This window comes from Pogona vitticeps, chromosome 1, assembly GCF_051106095.1.
Source record: "Pogona vitticeps strain Pit_001003342236 chromosome 1, PviZW2.1, whole genome shotgun sequence".
Classification (NCBI taxonomy): Eukaryota; Metazoa; Chordata; class Lepidosauria; order Squamata; family Agamidae; genus Pogona; species Pogona vitticeps.
Window position 1 is genome coordinate 19,680,103 of NC_135783.1, and position 18,543 is coordinate 19,698,645.

Here is an 18,543-nt window from a genome sequence, read left to right on the forward strand (position 1 = left end):
AAACAACAACAGCCTCCTTCTTGTGAGGAAAATTTAGGACTGTAGCAGTGGTAGTGCTGGAGGAGGGTTGGAAGGCTTGGTGTGCGTATTGCGCGGCAGGGATACGGTCCGAATGAAGAGCCCGCACGCCATCCGCTGGAGGATGAGGAAAAGCAGCGGGGGCCAGCCATACTACCTACCCTGTTTCCCTGAAAATAAGACCAGGTCTTACATTAATTTTTGCTCCAAAAATGCATTAGGGCTTATTTTCAGGGCACGTTTTATTTTTTTTTTTCATGTACAACCATCTTTGTTGTTCAGTCGTTTAGTCGTGTCCGACTCTTCGTGACCCCATTGACCAGAGCACGCCAGGCCATCCTGTCTTCCACTGCCTCCCGGAGTTGGGTCAAATTCATATTGGTAGCTTCGGTGACACTGTCCAACCATCTGCGTCCTCTGTCGTCCCCTTCTCCTCTTCCTGTCACACTTTCCCAACATTAAGGTCTTTTCCAAGGAGTCTTCTCTTCTCATGAGATGGCCAAAGTATTGGAGCCTCAGCTTCAGGATCTGTCCTTCCAGTGAGCACTCAGGGTTGATTTCCTTTAGAATTGATAGGTTTGTTCTCCTCGCAGTCCAGGGGATTCTCAAGAGCCTCCTCCAACACCACAATTCCAAAGCATCCATTCTTCGGCGGTCAGCTTTCTTTATGGTCCAGCTACAACCATCTACATTTATTCAAATACTGTACAGTCCATGTCATGTTCTTCTGGTTGCTGCACCAGGGTGGAGGGCGGGGGTTTCACTTCACTAGGGCTTATTTTTAGGTTAGGGCTGATATTACGAGCCTGCTGAAAAATCCTACTAGCGCTTATTTTCAGCTTCAGTCTTTATTTTCTGGGGAAAACAGGGTCTATTTTGTTTTCCACGCGGAAAGGCAGCGGCTACTGCGGGAGTCCGGCCTCCTCCTCCTCCTCCTCCTCGATCCGCCCCTTTTTGCTCCCTGACCCGGGCGCTCAGCCGTACCGAGGAGGAGTCAACATGGAAGGCGAGGCGCCTTCGCTGCTGCTGCCGGAGAAGGGCTGCCGCTGCCGGGCTGGACGGCGCCGCCGCCGCTGCCTCCTCTTGCTCTTCGCCAGATAGGCGGAACCCGCCGGCCGGCCTGCCTGCCAGTGACCGGGGGGCGAAAGTTTTAGGCCGGGGCGCAGCAGCAGCAGGTGCGCGGTGGCGCCGGCGATGGCGGCCCTCTGGAAGCGAAGGCGACTCGGGAGGCGCCCTCCTCCTTCCTCCGCCGCCTTTTGAGCCTCGGCCGCCCCGCTGGTTCTCCCCGCCAGGCTCCCCGTGTAGGAGGAAGGCGTCTGGAAGCGCGCTCGGGGCCAGAGAGGCTGGGCTCCGCTTCCTGGGCGGACTGCGACCCTCCAGAGTCTGGAGGCGAAGGGGTACCTGGTCGGTGCCGGTTTTCTTTTATTCCCCCCCCTCTCCCCTTGGAGCCAACTAGGAGGAGACTTCGGCACGTGTGAAGCGGTGACGCCTTTTTTTTTTAAATCGGGATTTTAAACTCGTTCTTGTCACTTGACCCCAGCGGCGTGGATTGGAGATCATAGCATCCTTAACACGGGTTACTCCATGTCATTGTATGCCTATCTACGTGTTTAAAGATGTACACGTTTGTGGTGCGGGATGAAAACAGCAGCGTTTATGCCGAAGTCTCCAAAATCCTCCTTTCCACTGGACAATGGAAGAGGCTGAAAAAGGACAACCCCAGGTTTAACCTCATGTTGGGGGAAAGGAACAGGCTGCCTTTTGGGAGACTGGGTAAGCGAGCCGACACGTGTCTGTTTAACCTCATGTTGGGGGAAAGGGACAGGCTGCCTTTTGGGAGACTGGGTAAGCGAGCCGACACGTGTCTGTTTAACCTCATGTTGGGGGAAAGGAACAGGCTGCCTTTTGGGAGACTGGGTAAGCGAGCCGACACGTGTCTGTCAGAGCGAGAACAAACGGGTTCGGCGGCGCCCACTCGGTAACCTTGGAGCAGCGCTTGGTTGTGGGAAAGGCGGGCGAGCTCACGCCCCCCCCCCCGGGTGGTGTCTTCGCATGCAGACAACCCAGAGTTCCTGTTTCCAAGATCTGCCGAGAAATCTGTGCGGTTGCTGCAGCTTGGAGGGTTGGAGAGCTGGTGCAGAGCCTGTCAAACTGATACCAGACTGATGCTGCAGATCTTAAATTTGGGTGTTGTCCGCTGCAACCCGAAGGGAATTTGGCTGTTAGGAACTGAGCCGGAGGGTGTGATTCTCCGAGGAGCAGAGAAAGTACCTGAAGTACATTATATTCGTAATGGCACAGCTTGAAATCTGTTAAAACTAGCATTCTTTTAAACCCCCCCCCAGTTCTTTTAAAACAATTTTTAAAATACCTAGATATTATGCAGTTGCAGTGCTACCTAATTGTGGAATAGGGCATTTTCTCTGAACTATAATGATGTATCATGTTGATTATAATACAAATCCTTCAAACTTATAAATATTTGCAGATGTGGATTTTGGGGGAAAAATGTTTTCAAAGGAGGCAAGGAAGAACAAAGAACTGAACAAAGTTAACACAGGAGCCGGCCACTTATTTTACATCTGCTAATTTTGGTATTGAATGTCATTTTTCTTTTCTTTTTTTTTAAAAAAAATAAATATGGCAAAAAGTTACCATGTTGGCTTCAACAAAGTGCCCGATGGCAGGTGGTTAAATTTTTGCCATAAATATCTTGGGCTGCTTGGCCCCTGAAGTTTTCAGCAGCAACATTCTGCATTGATGATGTCAGGCGCCCAGCCCCTCCGATCAGTACCTCCTGCTGCTCTGACTTGCACACAGCTGCATGTTTAGTACTGTATGAATGGAGTTTTCCGCTTTTCTCTAATGTTTGGTTTTTCAAGAGGCCAAATATGTGTATTTTTTTTTTTCAAATGACTTATAAGTAAGGTAGATACCAAGCAATGGATGTAGAACTTTTCAATGTCCACAGTTTTGGTTGCAGAATACTACCAACATGCTTTGTTGAAAGTGGGTACACCTAAACCCCTAGATTTCAGTGGGTTGATGCATGCTTAACAGTGCAGAAAGGTAACCCCTTTGATTTCATAAAGCTGGGAGCAAGCACCATGCGTGAGCCTCCGTGTTTCGATGGATGAGGATAGCATTTGTGCGCGAACTTCAGGCTGTGTGTGGCAGGCCAACAGATCCCAGAGTTGATCAGGTGCTGGCAGAGCAGTGGAGAACAGGTGGTTGTTTCCACACTGTTATTAGCACTGGGGAAGCATTTAGTCTTGGTCAGAACTACTGTACTAAGGAGATTAAAACCCCATTTGTCACACAAGACCCCCCACACTTGAGCATTTCCTGAAGGGTTCTGCAATGGGCAGTAGCTCCGCCCAGGTTCCTCCCTCCTATATATGGAAGGATTAGCTAAATTATGGTTGAAATCTGGAGTTGTGAATATGTTATTTTAGATTATAAAAGTAAGAAAAGTGTATGTTGTTGAAGTATCATGGGCAAAACATTTTCTAGGTTAAAGGAAATTATCTGTGAGTAAGACTGAATCAAAAAGTGGATCTAAGAAAGGATGATGATTAGTCAAGAGTTATGTCTTTTGATATGAAAGCATTGTTCATGGTGTGAAGACTTTCCTTTCAGTGATGTGTATTTGAGTTGTTCACAGTTCACTTACTTTGACTGACATTTCAGTGGATTCACTGTGCAGTATCCATTGGCTTAATTTTGTCTACTGATATCCTCATCTTCTAAAATACTGTACTATGCATGGAAATTTGGCATGCCAAATGGAGTGGAAGAGAATACAGTAGCTGGCTTCTAGAACAGGTGGTTTCTCCAGAACCTGGACTACTGTGACTGTGGGAAGTACTCGAGAACATAGCTACAGTGGAAAACAATCTAGCCATAGTTCAGTGAATTCAAATATTATTGACATTGCTGGAAGTACAGTAGAAGATTTGGGCTACTGTACACACTTACCTTTGGGTAAACCCAACCAAACTCAGCAGGCTATGCATGCCATTGACCTTAAGTATATAGCCTTCCCAAACCTGGTGGCCCCAGATGGGTTCACCTATAATGCTCATCATCTCCAACCAATAAGTATAATCAAAGGGCAGTTGACTACAACTCCTGTCTACAACTGGATTAGTTGGTTTCATATTAGACACTGATAGGATCACAACTCCACTGTGTGACCAAAGCAATTAAAACTAGTACTTATAAGGAGTTGTTTGATAGTGGTTGCCATCTTCAAATATTTGAAGAGTTGTTGCGTAACGGATAGAATGACTTTGTTGTTCTCGAGAGTAGGACTCAAACCAAGGGATTCAGATTCAAGAAAAGGGATTTAGATTAAGCAATTGCAAAAGATTATAGTGGCCTAAACCTTTTGTCAATGAAATAGGCTTCATGGGAATGTGGAAGTTTTGAAACAGAGACTGGGTTGGTTGGTCAGTTGGTTGATTTACTGTCCTAGCTTTCTCCTAATATAGGACCCAGAGCTGCTTAATATCAAGAATGCTGCAGCAGTGCATTTTCTGCATCAGCAAAGGGTTTGGATTTGACGTGTTCTAAGTCTTTGAGATGCCTTCCATCTCTGTAATTTTAGGAGAAGCATTGCAAGGCTGGAACAAGACTTGAGATTAGAATGAGTGAAGTACAGTGTAAACTGAGAATATTAAACTGATATAATCTTGTAATACTAGAATCTCAAATTCTTCATGTTACAGAAGAAAATTAAGCAATGATGTCCTAGATGTTTACATTCCTCTTCCTAGTAGATAGGCATCCTTCAGTCTCAAGAGACAATGGTAATGTGCTCTGAATAGAGGTCTTGGAACAGCATCTAGTGTGGCTGAGAAGGTCATTTCAATCCCTTCCACACTGAGGACAAATACAATCTGTCCCCTGTCCAGCTCCCTGCTTTTGCTGGTTTCGGGATTGCCTCTTTGCCTTGGCCTGCTGAACGAGTATCTCTTCAATGTGGGAGAGGCCATGCTGCACCGCCTGTTTCCAGGCTGAATGCTCAGATGTCAATGTTTCCCATCTGTTGAGGTCCATTCCTAAGGCCTTCAGATCCCACTTGCAGATGTCCTTATATCGCAGCTATGGTCTCCCTCTGGGGCGCTTTCCCTGCACTAATTCTCCATACAGGAGATCTTTTGGAATCCAACCATCAGCCATTCTCTTGACATGCACAAGCCAACGTAGATGCCACTGTTTCAATAATGTATACATGCTAAAAATTCCAGCTCGTTCTAGGACTATTCTATTTGGAACTTTGTCCTGCCAGGTGATACCAAAAATGCGTCGGAGACAATGCATATGAAACGTCTTCAGCTTCCTCTCCTGCCGTGCACAAAGGGTCCAGGACTCATTGCAGTACAGGAGTGTACTCAGGACACAAGCTCTATAGACCTGGATCTTGGTATATGCCATCAGCTTCTTGTTAAGCCGTACTCTCCTAAAACATAAATATAAGCATATGTATATAAGAGTACCTGTACATTAAGTCCCATGCTTCTTTCTAAATAAGTGAAAAATTGCAGTACTCTGTAAAATAGTAGTAGTTCAGCATTCTAACAAATGCAGAAGTAACTTACAGAACATCCTATGCTTATTCATAGTAAGACTCGTTCAGTTTAGTGGTACTCCTTCATAGATCAGATAGTGTACAACTCCAGCAGTACATTTATAAGTTAATATGAACATGATAATGGGTCTCCTCACTGGGAAAAAGGCAGCCCAGAGATGAAACAAACAAAATAATGTAAACCAGATAAGACCATATGTTCCCTCCCTTAACAGGACTAGCGATGCCATGGAAATTAGCCTTGGGAGATTGTGACCATGTGATAAACGCCTGCATTGCTCCCTGTTTGCAGAAGCCCTTTTTTCCAAGGTTATGAGTCCGATGTTTTCCTGATGCAATGTTACACTCATTATAAATCTCTGCTGTCATTTTAAATGAAGCCGAAGTAACAGTAGCTCCTCTTTTAAAGCTAGGATGAGTAGTTTTCCAACATGATCTATTTCCTCTATAATGTTGTCAGGTATTTAAAAAATCAACATTGCTTAACAGCGTTCCTCAGGGAAACAGCCATGCAAAGTGGTATGGGCAGGACATGGTTAAATGGATCTGAATTAGAAGAAAGAATTTATTACTGGACATTAGATCAGACTTAGAACAGATGATAAAAGCTCTTTGATAGTGGGACAGACTGTTGTAAAGGTGGCAGACTCTCTTTAATCAGATGTTGTTAAACGTAGTTTGGATAACCATTTGCCAAGGATTCTTTAGTGTGAATTTCTTGCACTTGCAGCGGAGTACCCTGGATGATCTTTGGGGTCCTTTCCAAAATTCTGAAGTGTTGTCGTTCTGTGGTAGATCACAGATATTTGTCCCCCTTGTGCTGTTGGACTACAACCTCCATTAGTTTCCATTATTAACTAGGACTGATGGGGGTAACAATCTAGTAACAGCTGGAGGGACTCTCTCTCTCTCTATGCCAATAAGTACAGTATGAGACCTGGGGATAGCTAAATAAACAGTATTCTCAGAATTAAAGAGCCTTGCACACTTTTGAGAATCTAAGATTTTCATTTTTGTGATACTCTGAAAAGTTTTAAGTCTTTGATTCTCAAGTGTTGAAATACATGTTTGGCATCTAGAAGCCCTGAGGCTCATTTTAATCTCTGGCATCTACATGAATCATATGACAGACGGTAGGAACTGCCTCTGCCCGAGCCTCTGACTCAGTATTAGAATTGGAAGGGACCTATAACTGCTGGATAGCTCAGTATTTTAAGTATCTGGCTGTCAAGCCAGAGAATGGGAGTTCAATTCCCCACTGTGCCTCTTTGACAGGGGCTGGATGACTCATAGGGACGTTTACAGCCTCTCAATTCTAACATCATTATCATCACCATTTTCATGGTTCTTATTATTGCTGTTGTTGTTCACAAATACCAGGCACAGTCAACCAAAATTATAAAAACATTGAGAGGTATTATGTAAGAGATGCAAATTTTAACCAAAATCCCATAAGATCTTGAGTTCGTCATTTTCTCTCACCTTCTTTTTGGATACTGACAAGTTATATTTTTTGCATAATGACCAGTGCACTTTAATTTGCTACTCTGTCATGCTTAATTTTGTAATATCCACAGTTTTTGGACATTCACAGATGAGGTGTGACACAGTTTCATATTTTTTCTTGGCAGAGTCAACATTTGTTGTTAGCATTAATTCCTTGAATCTTAGCTTTCATCACATTAATGTGGAGTGCTTGTTCTTGTGCAGCAAAAATCAAGATGTTGTTGTGAAGCCATTGAATCCAACCCCTGCTCAGTACAGGCATCCAAATCAAACTATATGAAGACCTGCTTCCAGTCACAGCAGGGTTAAAATTAAGTTAGTGATTTCCAGTGTTGGGTCTGCAGATGTTATTGGATTTCACTTCCAAGACGCCCCAGCTAACATGGCTGATGGTGAAGAATTCTGGGAGCAGTAGTCAAGATCTGGGAAGCCACAGATTGGGAACCACTGATCTACGTGAACCAAAGGCTTGCTTTCATATGACAGTTTGAAATATATTATGCAGCATCCTATTTATAGGATGCAGCTCTGCTTCAAGTATTGAATGGTTTCATTTAAGAACTCAAATGGGCAAGAACTGGAAAACAGAAACCACCCCAGGCTTTTACATTTGAAGCATCTTTCACTTAATATCTCCTCCTCCTCCTCCTTTCTATTCTTCTATTCCTCGTCTTCCTACTCTTCTTCTTTTACAGAGTATTTCTGGTTTTTAAAAAAATCAGACTGCTAGAGTATTTCCCCCTTAACACGTCCCTCAGTATTATTTCTCCAGAAATCTCCACCCAGTCTACCCACCCAGGCTTTCCTTCAGAGGGTTGCTAAAAGCTATTATTTTATTTTTATAAACAGGACTATAGAAGGATCTGTCTTTAGCTGTTATGATTGAACAAAACAGTATACTGTATTTAAATGGAATAGAGGAATAACTTGACCATGTTGTTCATTTGAACAACCCGTTTGTTTTAAAGAGTAAAAACAATTAAACTTAAAAGTAAATTCTTAATTTATTCTAATATTAAGTTTTCACAGACACTTGACGACTGAAAGACTGATGGTTTAAACTCAACATAAATCTAATAACTACTCTACTTAGTAAGGAAGGTGTGCCTTGTCTCTTTCCTGCTGTTGTTGCTAAGATGAAGATGCAGTGGTGTTTTGTGACTTGCAAGGGCTTCTTCTTTTCATCAGGCTTTGTCTCAACATAGCTACTCTCTCCATGCCAAAATGTGGAAATAGTTATCAGATACTTTCTTGGAGGTTCATAAGCAGCAGAATAAAGAAAAAACAAGCCCAATGTAAATATAAAAGGAAATTAGACCAAGTATTGGATCATAAGTTTGCCAGTTTCTTGTAGTCATGGTAGATCCATGATGATATTTCTCTGAATACTAGTTGCTTGAGAACAATGGGGGTGGGATGTATTGTGCTCATGCATTTTCAGGGCTGGGGTTGAATGTTGTAGAAAACAAGTAGATGTACAGTACTAGGAAAGTCTGGTTCAGATGGGTTCTTAATTTGAGATGCTGTTCCCATTGCCAACCTGGATGGAAACTAGTTACTAAAGCAGAGGTGAACGAAGCTGATCCTTCAAATGATGTTAAGACTGGAACTTATAGCACTTTTGAAGTTGTACTGCCTAAGGCTGATGCAGCCCAGCACCATCTGGAGGACTTCACTTGAAGGAAAGGATGTTCTTGGTGACCCACCTAGTCTCAGGAAACTTCCTTATTCCTGCAGTATAAGGAAGTCCATCATGCCTCGTCTTTTGTCGTTTTTCACTCATCTTGCAAAGACCTTCCTTTCAGAGAGGCCACTGATTTCAAAGTTTTAATTCCTTCTATCTGACTTTTACAAAATAGTGTTTTTTTACTAGAGCTGGGGAATTTGGGGCCATCAAGATGCATTGGCTTGCAGTGCTAAAAACATTTGAATGGCCCAGTGTTGCAGGCTTCATATACGGTAGATGTATTTTGTTTATAGCACAAAGAGTGCAGACACATTTAATAAATGTAAGGTTTAATAAGTATAAATAAATGAACAAACATGGCGCAAGCTTCCAGTTTGTTCTGGAACAGTGCATGGCTAGACAATGTGGATGACTGAAGTACTGTAAAGGAAGGTGAGGGGGAATACATTATCCTTAGTGTTCTCTGTGAAGCTGGAAATGATTTTGTGTTAGGATGCCAAAGTAATATTGGTAAACTGGATAATGGAGCTGGGGGAAAAGTGACGTCTGATAAACAAAAATGGAAAATCAGAGTAACAGGCCCAGCAGTAGGACTGAGTCAGGAGAACTGAAACCAGAGCAATTAGGATGGATGATAATGGACCATGAATCAGCAATGAGGCACAAAACAAATGCATGAAAGGCTAATGGACAGCATTAGCCGAAGTTTCATGTCCATATTTTGGAAAATAATTTTGATTTTACTTTGCTCTGATTAATTTAGAGCTGATGTCCTTTATACAATTCAGGAAAGTAATAAACAGATAGGCACTCATTATTGAAGCCTTGGGCATTTTCCAGAGAATAATGAGTTTGCAGACTGCTGGTGCTCTTATATAATAGAATGATGGGATAGGGGTGCAGAATAGTTCAAATTGACAAGTATTCCCCTAAAAATGCCACAAAAGTTCTATGTGTGACTTGCACAGAAGGGAGGACATGGTGTTTGCAAGGTTAAAACTAGGAAGATATAAATCAGTTAGAAGACGAAGTACAACCCTCTAAGGTGTTCTAACACAGCCTGGTGCTCTCTCATGGCCTTGCTGTCTGGTATAGTTGGAGGTGAATTTTCTTTGAAAGGCACCACACTGGGGACAGTTACTTTGGGGAGGAGTCTGATAGAATGGAAGGCAAAATATACAGACAGCAGGAATTCATTTTCTCTACTGTAATTTTAATGACAAAGGTTTGTGCCATTGTCTAGGGCAGGCTTGTCCAACCTGCGGCCCAAGGGCCGCATGCGGCCCAGGTCGGCTCATAATGCGGCCCAGTGCAATTTTTTATTTTTAAAGAAATTCCAAAGTTTCAAGTTACACTGTCAGCACTTGCGGCCGGAATGTGACTGGGGCACGTCACTACGGGGGGGGGGGGGGGGGAGAGGGAAGGAAGGAAGGAGCGGGAGGTGAGGCGAGAGGGGGGCTGTGTGACTGCATTGCGCCGTCCCCGTCAATAAGTGGACCCCCTCCCGGCCCCATAAAACCACCGGAGCCGAAGCTGGCAGCCTCTGTTGTCTGAGATCGCAGCTGCCGGTAAGCGTGCTTGGAGCGGGGCTGCGGAAGACGGCTAGGGCTGCCCCCCCCATGCAGCCCAAACCAAATTTTCATCTTCTAATGAGGCCCAGGGAAGGTGAAAGGTTGGACACCCCTGGTCTAGGGTTCTTTATTTATCTGTGTCAAGTTTTGCACACTTAAAAATTCTGAGTACTGTATTTGAAATGTAGGTAAAATTAAAAACCAAATTAAAATGTTAAGATAATTATAGTTTTTTTTTACCAGAAGCAGGCTACTTCAATAGTGTTACATTATTTGCTAGGTCTTCTTTTGTTCATATGGTTGACATAAATTGCATGCACTTAAGTGCTGCATTGATTTAATTTCTCCACCATCACAGAAAATTTGACCTGTATCCAAGTAGACCCATTTTACTTGATTATTCTTTGATCTTCCTACTTTGCTTCAAAGTTTATTAAGTGCCTTCCAGATGGTCCAGCTAGAGGCTTTTCCTGGTGGGAGATATTCTTCAGCATTCATCCATTTGGCAAGGTGTGTTGTTTTTGTTCTCCATAGGTCCAGCCTAGCCTCTTCTAGTTTTATATTTAGAGCCTGAGATGTCTGCAGAAAACTTTCCCTCGATTTTTAGCTGTTATTGAGGGGATTGTTGTCAACGAAATAGATGGGTTTCGTGTTAGAGATGGGCATTTACCACAGTTCTTTGGTTTGCCACAGTTCACTGAATCAGGCCCACAAGTGTTGCATGGATGCCCCAAATTCTGGACCCTATCTCCTCCTGTAGGTGCCCACTCAAAGGAGGAGGTGGGGCAGGGAAGTCTGTGGGACTTCTTCTGTGGGAGAAGGTGGTGCACGGCATATGGGGTGCCTGTGTAACACCTGTAGGCCCAGTCTGCTGAACCACCGAACCATAGTAAGGGCCCATCTCTAGTTTGGTGCTGTAGCCTAAATTTATGTTGATGGAGTGGCCGTATGTCTGATTTGAGAGATAAGTATAACTGGTGTAAGCAAACTTCCCTTACTTTCTAGCTTTTCTGCTGCTTGCTCCCAACACAGTAGTTGTTCTGCAGATCTCAGATCATCTGCCACGAAGGGGGTTTGTACTGACACAAGAACACGAAAGGCTTCTTTCCATTCTTGATCCAGACCTTCTGCAGCTAGTGTAATTTTTTTTTAAAATTAGGACTGCACTTGGGGTCCTCTTTTTGGGATCATTTTTTTGGATTAAATGTTGATAAGTGGTGGTGGTGGTGGGGTTTGGATGTTTTATGCTTTATCCCTGTGTCTGTAAACCATCCAGTAATGGCATGGCACTAGGTGGTCAGTATAAAAATCCAATAAACAAACAAATAAAATAATTTTGGAGAAGAACATATAATTCAAGTAAAGCACATATTTGGCAAAATCTTATTATCCCGTGGAGCCAGGTGACATAATTATATGGCAAAGGGAATATTTATTTTAAATGAATCAAAGGCTTCCTGTCCCCTGATTCAAGACTCCAAGATTCACTAGGATTCCCTTTTACCTGGGGAAGCCTTTGGGAGCCTTGAGGCAGGAGGCGAAGTCTTTAATATTCAAAACCTTCTGCTGGATTGCTGGGGTGGAATCAGGACTGTACTGTGTCCCTTATCCATGGTGGAGGCTGATGACTGATTTTGTGAGAAAAGATAATCCTGGATGGGTTTCAGTCCAAACTTTAAAAGAACTGTCCAGGGTGCCAAACCTATCTATAAAGCAAGGTTCAGCACCTTGGATAGCTCATATAGAGCTGTGCTGGTTGCAAAAAGCAAGTGCCTTGTTGCTCTTGCATTTCGTGTCCCTTAGTGCCAGGAACTGTAGATGAGCCAGCCTAAGGAATCACTTATACCACCGAGGTGTGGAAAGTAATGAGTTGTGAAAAGCTGTGTATTTTCTCAGAGTTAGCTTCCCAGAGCAGCAGGGAGGCTCCCAGAACTACCCCTGATCCAGATGGTGTTAGATTGTAATTGTCATCAGCCCTAACTAGCATAGCTTATATAGATGAAGGGGTAGTGGGTGGTGGAATCTAACATTATAAGGACCCCCCCCACACACACACACACACTACCTCTCTACTGCAATAATGTATACTCCTGGAGCTTGCCTGTGCAGTTTAACTCAGTGCTGTCCCAATAAAAGTTCCCCAAAGTCTCGGAGGGTCTTTCTAGCATCTTTTGAACTGGGAATGCCTAGAACTGAAGCAGAGGCTCTACTGCTGAACTTTGCATTTCCCTCTATCCCATTCCATTGTTTGGAGATGCAATGCCTATATTGCTGTTCTTTTTACTCATCTTGATCTCTAAGGTGTTTGGACTTTACCCCATCGTTAAAAGTGTGTTAAATGGGGTAACTTTACCCCATCTACTGAAAGTGTGACAAATGGAGTGAAGGTGTTATCTTCTTAGATCATGTCCTATTTCCTTGACATCCCTACGGTTATTTCAGCCTCAAGCAACTAGTGCAGTTGCTTATACAGCTGGGACAGTATTTTGGATGGAGAATTTGCTGTAGAAGATATATTTATATACTGTTTCAAAGATGTCACCAGCTTAGTGGGAGCCATGGACATAGAAAGAAGCTGCATATCACATCCTGATAAGCTAGCATTAGACCTGTCATTCTAACGCTAGCTTATCAAGGTGATTTCATTTCTCCTTGCCAGTTTCAAAGCAGAGGCGCTAGGTTTATAGAGATGTTTTTTGTTGTTGTCCAGGTCTAGAAAGGCCCTCTGTTGTGGGTGGCAAGGCCAGCAATGCATGTGGCACTGTTCACAAGGTCCATACCCATCTAAACTCCCCAGCATGTAGGGATATCTGCACGTTTTCTCTTCTTACCTTGTATCATGTTGCATCCACACTAACCATCTATACAACAAAGTTTCCAAGGCACAGTGTTTTCATCAGGACTCAAATGATGTAAGCTTATTAGTGTTCTAGCTTGACCTAAACCTTCATTTAACAGAGGTAGTCCTGATAAAAAGTTAGTTAATCATTCAGTTCCAGCATTTGTTCCTTGCAGTAACCTGGAAGAACTCTCAGAATGGCTTACATGTGAATAGACAAAAATGCAACACTGCAACATTTCTTATATGTTGAGGTCTCTCACCTGGTGCAATGGCTATTGATAAAAATTGGGATGAAATAAAGCATGCTGGAAGTTCTCAGGATGCCTGACAATAGTGGCCTTGATGCCTTGCTCTTATGTACAACCCTAGATATTCCTTCTCATTTATCTACTTTTCTAGAGGAGTATCTCTTAGCTATTTAATAATTACTTTTCTCTTTCTAATCTCTCTCCCTTTTTAATTATGTTCAAGTAGAACTTCATGTTCCATAGAGATTCCTCCCATTCAATAGGTTACCAAGAAAGTCTACAGAATTACCTCTGGAGTTGATTATTCTGAATTACTCATTGCATTTTCTGCAACTTTTTTCCTCTTTCATGATTGACTGAAGTTTAGGCTATATTTGACGTCCTAATAATTTGTCTTAGCATCGAATCTAGTACAAAGTTACGTCCAAACCCTACAATCCCTTGTTATAATAGCCTTCTCTTCGATGATTAAAAACACTTGGATAAATACAATCTGAACATAGTAGCCTTTTAATTTTGTTACTTGTTTAAGCACCAGCTCTTCAGTTCTGTCAGTGTCCCTTTGTTACCATTGAAAAAGAGCTATTATTTCCGTTTGCTCTTGCATCTGTGAGATGAAGCAGAGCTTGCCTTTGAGACTCCTTTGTCAATAGATTCTAGAGCCCTGTCAACAGACTTAAATATATTTATCTTTATATTTTACAACAGAGCCTAAAGACTAGCCTTGCTTTATTCTACAGCCACCAAACTGATATGGTAATTGTTGCTCCTTGTGCCTCGGTTATGTTAAGAGCTGATTAGTTGGTTACATTCAGTGTTTCCTTCGGTGAGCTTTAAAAAGAATACATGTCTTATTTCCTCCTATTTTGTCTTCACAAGAACCCTGTGAGGTTGATCAGGCTGAGGTCAGCCATTGAATTTCTTGGCTCTATAGGGACTTGAACCTGTATCTCCTAACAGTTCAGCATTCTAACCACAACAATGGTGAGTCCTTCTCAGTGGTTGCACCTAATGTATAGATATTTTCATCTCGGCAGGCTACGTTGGCTCCATCTTTGCCAGCACTTCACCAAAAGGAAAATACCGTACTTTCTTGTTTAGGCAAATATTTGTTGTGTAAGTTTTATCTAAATTTTTGTTGTGTGGTATTTCTCTATTTTTATTATATTGTTGCTATTTCTGCAATTTTTCTGTATTTTATCATTGCTATTAATTGTTTTTAGCGATCCCCAGTGGTGCATACACACTTCCATTTGTTGGTTTTATTTATAGCTTGTGTTTCTCCTGCTAAAGGGAAGACAACTGACAAAGTACAGTACTTAAAAGACAAAAATAGCTAAGAAATGCAAGAAATTACATTACTTAAAAGTAATTAAGCATATTATCCTTTTAAGCCAATGAACTGAAAAAGGAAGATAATTTAGATTATAAAAATGCAGCATCCCTCATTAAGGCTCTTTGGTAGCGCTCAGTTTTGAAATGCCTAGCTGAACAGAACAATCTCTGCCTGCAAAACTTGCTATCCTTTGGGAGAGAATTTCACAGCCTGGCAGCAGCCACTGGAAAATGTTTTTGTTGAATTTTGGGAAGTTGTAGGTAAGAAAGAAACTTTCCCCAGCTCTGCCTAGCCTTTATGCAAAATATGTCACAGAAAGTTCCCCAGCATGGATTTTCTGTACGAGAGCCTTGCCATAGCTCCTGCCGAAGCTTATTGTGACAATAGAGGCATGCATTATACATGAGGAGCCCAGTGAAGGTTTAGCCCAGGTCAGTTGCAAAGCTGTTACGTTCATCAGCAACGTACTCATTTATGTTTCAGACAATGCACATAGTTTCACGTAGAAGAAAAGACCGGACTTAATTCCTTTCCCTCTGTTGCTCAAGAAATGAAAATTGTACGTTCAAATGTGATTGTGTCAGTTACTTTTACTAAATAATTTATTCTTTAGCAGTATCACATAGGAACCTTATACTGAGTCAGAGCATTTGTATGTATAATCTAGTATTTTTTTTCTCTGGCTCATTCCAGCGGCTCTCCTTAGTTTTAAGCAAAGAAAAATCTTATTTGCTCTCAGGTCTTCCTTGTTTATTTATTTGTTTTAATGGAAATGCCGGGGATTGAGCCTTTGACTCTGCTTGCAAAATATGTGCTACTGTGTACTCAATGGCTCCTCCCCCCAAGAATATAGGTCTAGCTCTGTACAGAAAATGGCTTTAGGTTGTAATCCTGTCTTCAGTTAAGCTGCTTAAATGCCCCATGAAGGTCATGGGATTTATGAAGTCAATCCACAAATACCAGCCATTGTATACAGTATTGTCAAATGTACAGATGCCACTTTCCCTCATCTGCACAAACTGGAAGGCACATTAATGTATCTTTTCTGTCCATCTACACTCTTTGTTCTTTTTGGAACTTCCATTGAAGTCATTCAGATGTAGTAGAATTTATCATTCCATGAATGAAACCATAACATCCTGTGCTTCCCTCTGTTTTATTTCTTCAGCAGGGAGGAAAGTGGAAGCTTTTGCTTCCCTTTGTAACCAACTACTATTTTGTATGCAACATGAATTTGACCAAACTCTGGGAGGCAGTGGAAGACAGGAGGGCCTGGAGTGCTCTGGTCCATGGGGTCACGAAGAGTTGGACACGACTAAACGACTAAACAAAAACAACAACTATTTTGTATTAGAGTGCAAACCTATGACAGTTGCCTGTGCAATTGCAGAAGCCTGTGGAAAAAAGCAAATATTAGTTGGTTTCCAAAGTTGCTATCTAATCTTTTACTAATAGGAATAAAGGATATCTAGCATGGTATGGTGGACAGAGTGATGGACTAGGACTCAGGATAATAAAGGTAAAGGTTACCCTTGACATTTAGTCCAGTCGTGTCCGACTCTAGGGTGCGGTGCTCATCCCTGTTTCCAAGCCATAGAGCCAACATTTGTCCGTAGACAGTTTCCGTGGTCACGTGGCCAGCGTGATTAGACATGGAATGCCATTATGCCTGGGTTCAAATCCCCATTTGGCCATAGAAACATAATGCAAGGGATGTAACTGGTAAAACCACTTCTTAAATATATCATCTTGAAATTCCAGTTAGAATCACTAAAAGTCAGTTCTGACTTGACAGCATGTAAAACAAGAGGAATAAACAATGGGTGAAATCCAGTGGTGGTTTTATGATATTAAAGGCTTGGTTCCTTTGGATTTGGATTCCTGCATTGAGCAGGCTATTTGACTCGGTGGCCTTATAGGCCCCTTCTAACACAATTATTCTATGATTTTATATCTCCCTGTCTCAAGGCTATCAAAGACATCCCCCAGTTGAAAAGGATCCCTGGGGAGCCTCAGGATCTGAAATGAAGAGAGGGGGTTTAGGAAGCTTTCAATTAAATTAAATATTACTGTCATGGGATGATGATGTCATCTTGCTTGCTCAGTTTTAACAGGATTTCAGCCTGCAAACTCAATGGAGATTGCAGGGGGGATGGGAGCATATAGAGGGGTGCATCTGTGTGTACGGCCTGAGATGTGAATACCTAATTATAATCTGACTCTGTTTAAAGTTGCATCCTGTGTTCTGAAAGCAATAGGTTTGGGCAAATCCATATCTTTACAGTCATTATTACTTTGACATCTTCTAAACAACAATAACAAAACCTCCTCAGAGCATTAGTTTGTCACAATACACATTTCCCAATTTTGATGCATTTTGTTGTCATTAAGTCGTGTCCGACTCTTCGTGACCCCATGGACCAGAGCACGCCAGGCCCTCCCGTCTTCCACTGCCTCCCGGAGTTGGGTCAGATTTATGTTGGTAGCTTCGATCAGACTGTCCATCCATCTCGTCTTCTGTCGTTCTTTCTCCTCTTGCCTTTATACTTTCCTAACATCAGGGTCTTTTCCAGGGAATCTTCTCTTCTCATGAGATGGCCAAAGCTTGGAGCATCAGCTTCAGGATCTGTCCTTCCAGTGAGCATTCAGGGTTGATTTCCTTCAGAATTGATAAGTTTGTTCTCTTTGCAGTCCATGGGACTCTCAAGAATCTCTTCCAGCACCACAGTTCAAAAGCATCAATTCTTCGGCGGTCAGACATCTTTATGGTCCAGCTCTCACTTCCGTACATTGCTACTGGGAAAACCATAGCTTTCACTATGCAGACTTTTGTTGGCAAGGTGATGTCTCTGCTTTTTAAGATGCTGTCTAGGTTTGTCATTGCTTTCCTCCCAAGAAGCAAGCGTCTTTTAATTTCATGGCTGCTGTCTCCATCTGCAGTGATCATGGAGCCCAAGAAAGTGAAATCTGTCACATCCTCCATATCTTCCCCTTCTATTTGCCAGGAGGTGATGGGACCAGTGTCCATGATCTTAGTTTTTTTGATGTTGAGCTTCAGACCATTTTTTACACTCTCCTCTTTCACCCTCATTACAAGGTTCCTTAATTCCTCCTCACTTTCTGCCATCAGAGTGGTATCATCTGCATATCGGAGGTTGTTGAGATTTCTTCCAGCAATCTTAATTCCGGCTTGGGATTCCTCCAGTCCTGACTTTCGCATGATGTATTCTGCATATAAGTTAAATAAGCAGGGGGACAATATGCAGCCTTGTCGTACTCCTTTCCCAATTTTGAACCAATCAGTTGTTCCATATCCAATTCTAACTGTTGCTTCCTGTCCCACATATAAATTTCTCAGGAGACAGATAAGGTGGTCAGGCACTCCCATTTCTTGAAGGACTTGCCATAGTTTGTTGTGGTCCACACAGTCAAAGATTTTTACGTAGTCAGTGAAGCAGAAGTAGATGTTCTTCTGGAACTCTCTGGCTTTCTCTATAATCCAGCACATGTTAGCAATTTGGTCTCTGGTTCCTCTGCCCCTTCAAAATCCAGCTTGTACTTCTGGGAGTTTTCAATCCACATACTGCTGGAGCCTACCTTGTAGGATTTTGAGCATAACCTTGCATTTCCTTTTCTTTGGGATGGTTTTTGTTGCTGCCTCCTGTACAATGTTACGAGCCTCCATCCATAGTTTTTCTGGCACTCTATTCACCAAATCGAGTTCCTTACATCTGTTCTTCAC

The 18,543-nt window shown here is 42.5% G+C and overlaps 1 protein-coding gene across 1 annotated transcript in view; it reads left to right on the forward strand.

The window, feature by feature from the left end:
• The first annotated feature begins 1,353 nt into the window (after positions 1–1,353).
• The window catches only part of TTL (tubulin tyrosine ligase), a 41,502-nt gene continuing 24,312 nt past the window's right edge, over positions 1,354–18,543 (forward strand). The window contains exon 1 of the mRNA XM_072988894.2: positions 1,354–1,791. Coding sequence (XP_072844995.2) covers positions 1,635–1,791 — 157 coding nt within the window. The 5' untranslated portion in view covers positions 1,354–1,634. The remainder of the gene's footprint in view (positions 1,792–18,543) is intronic.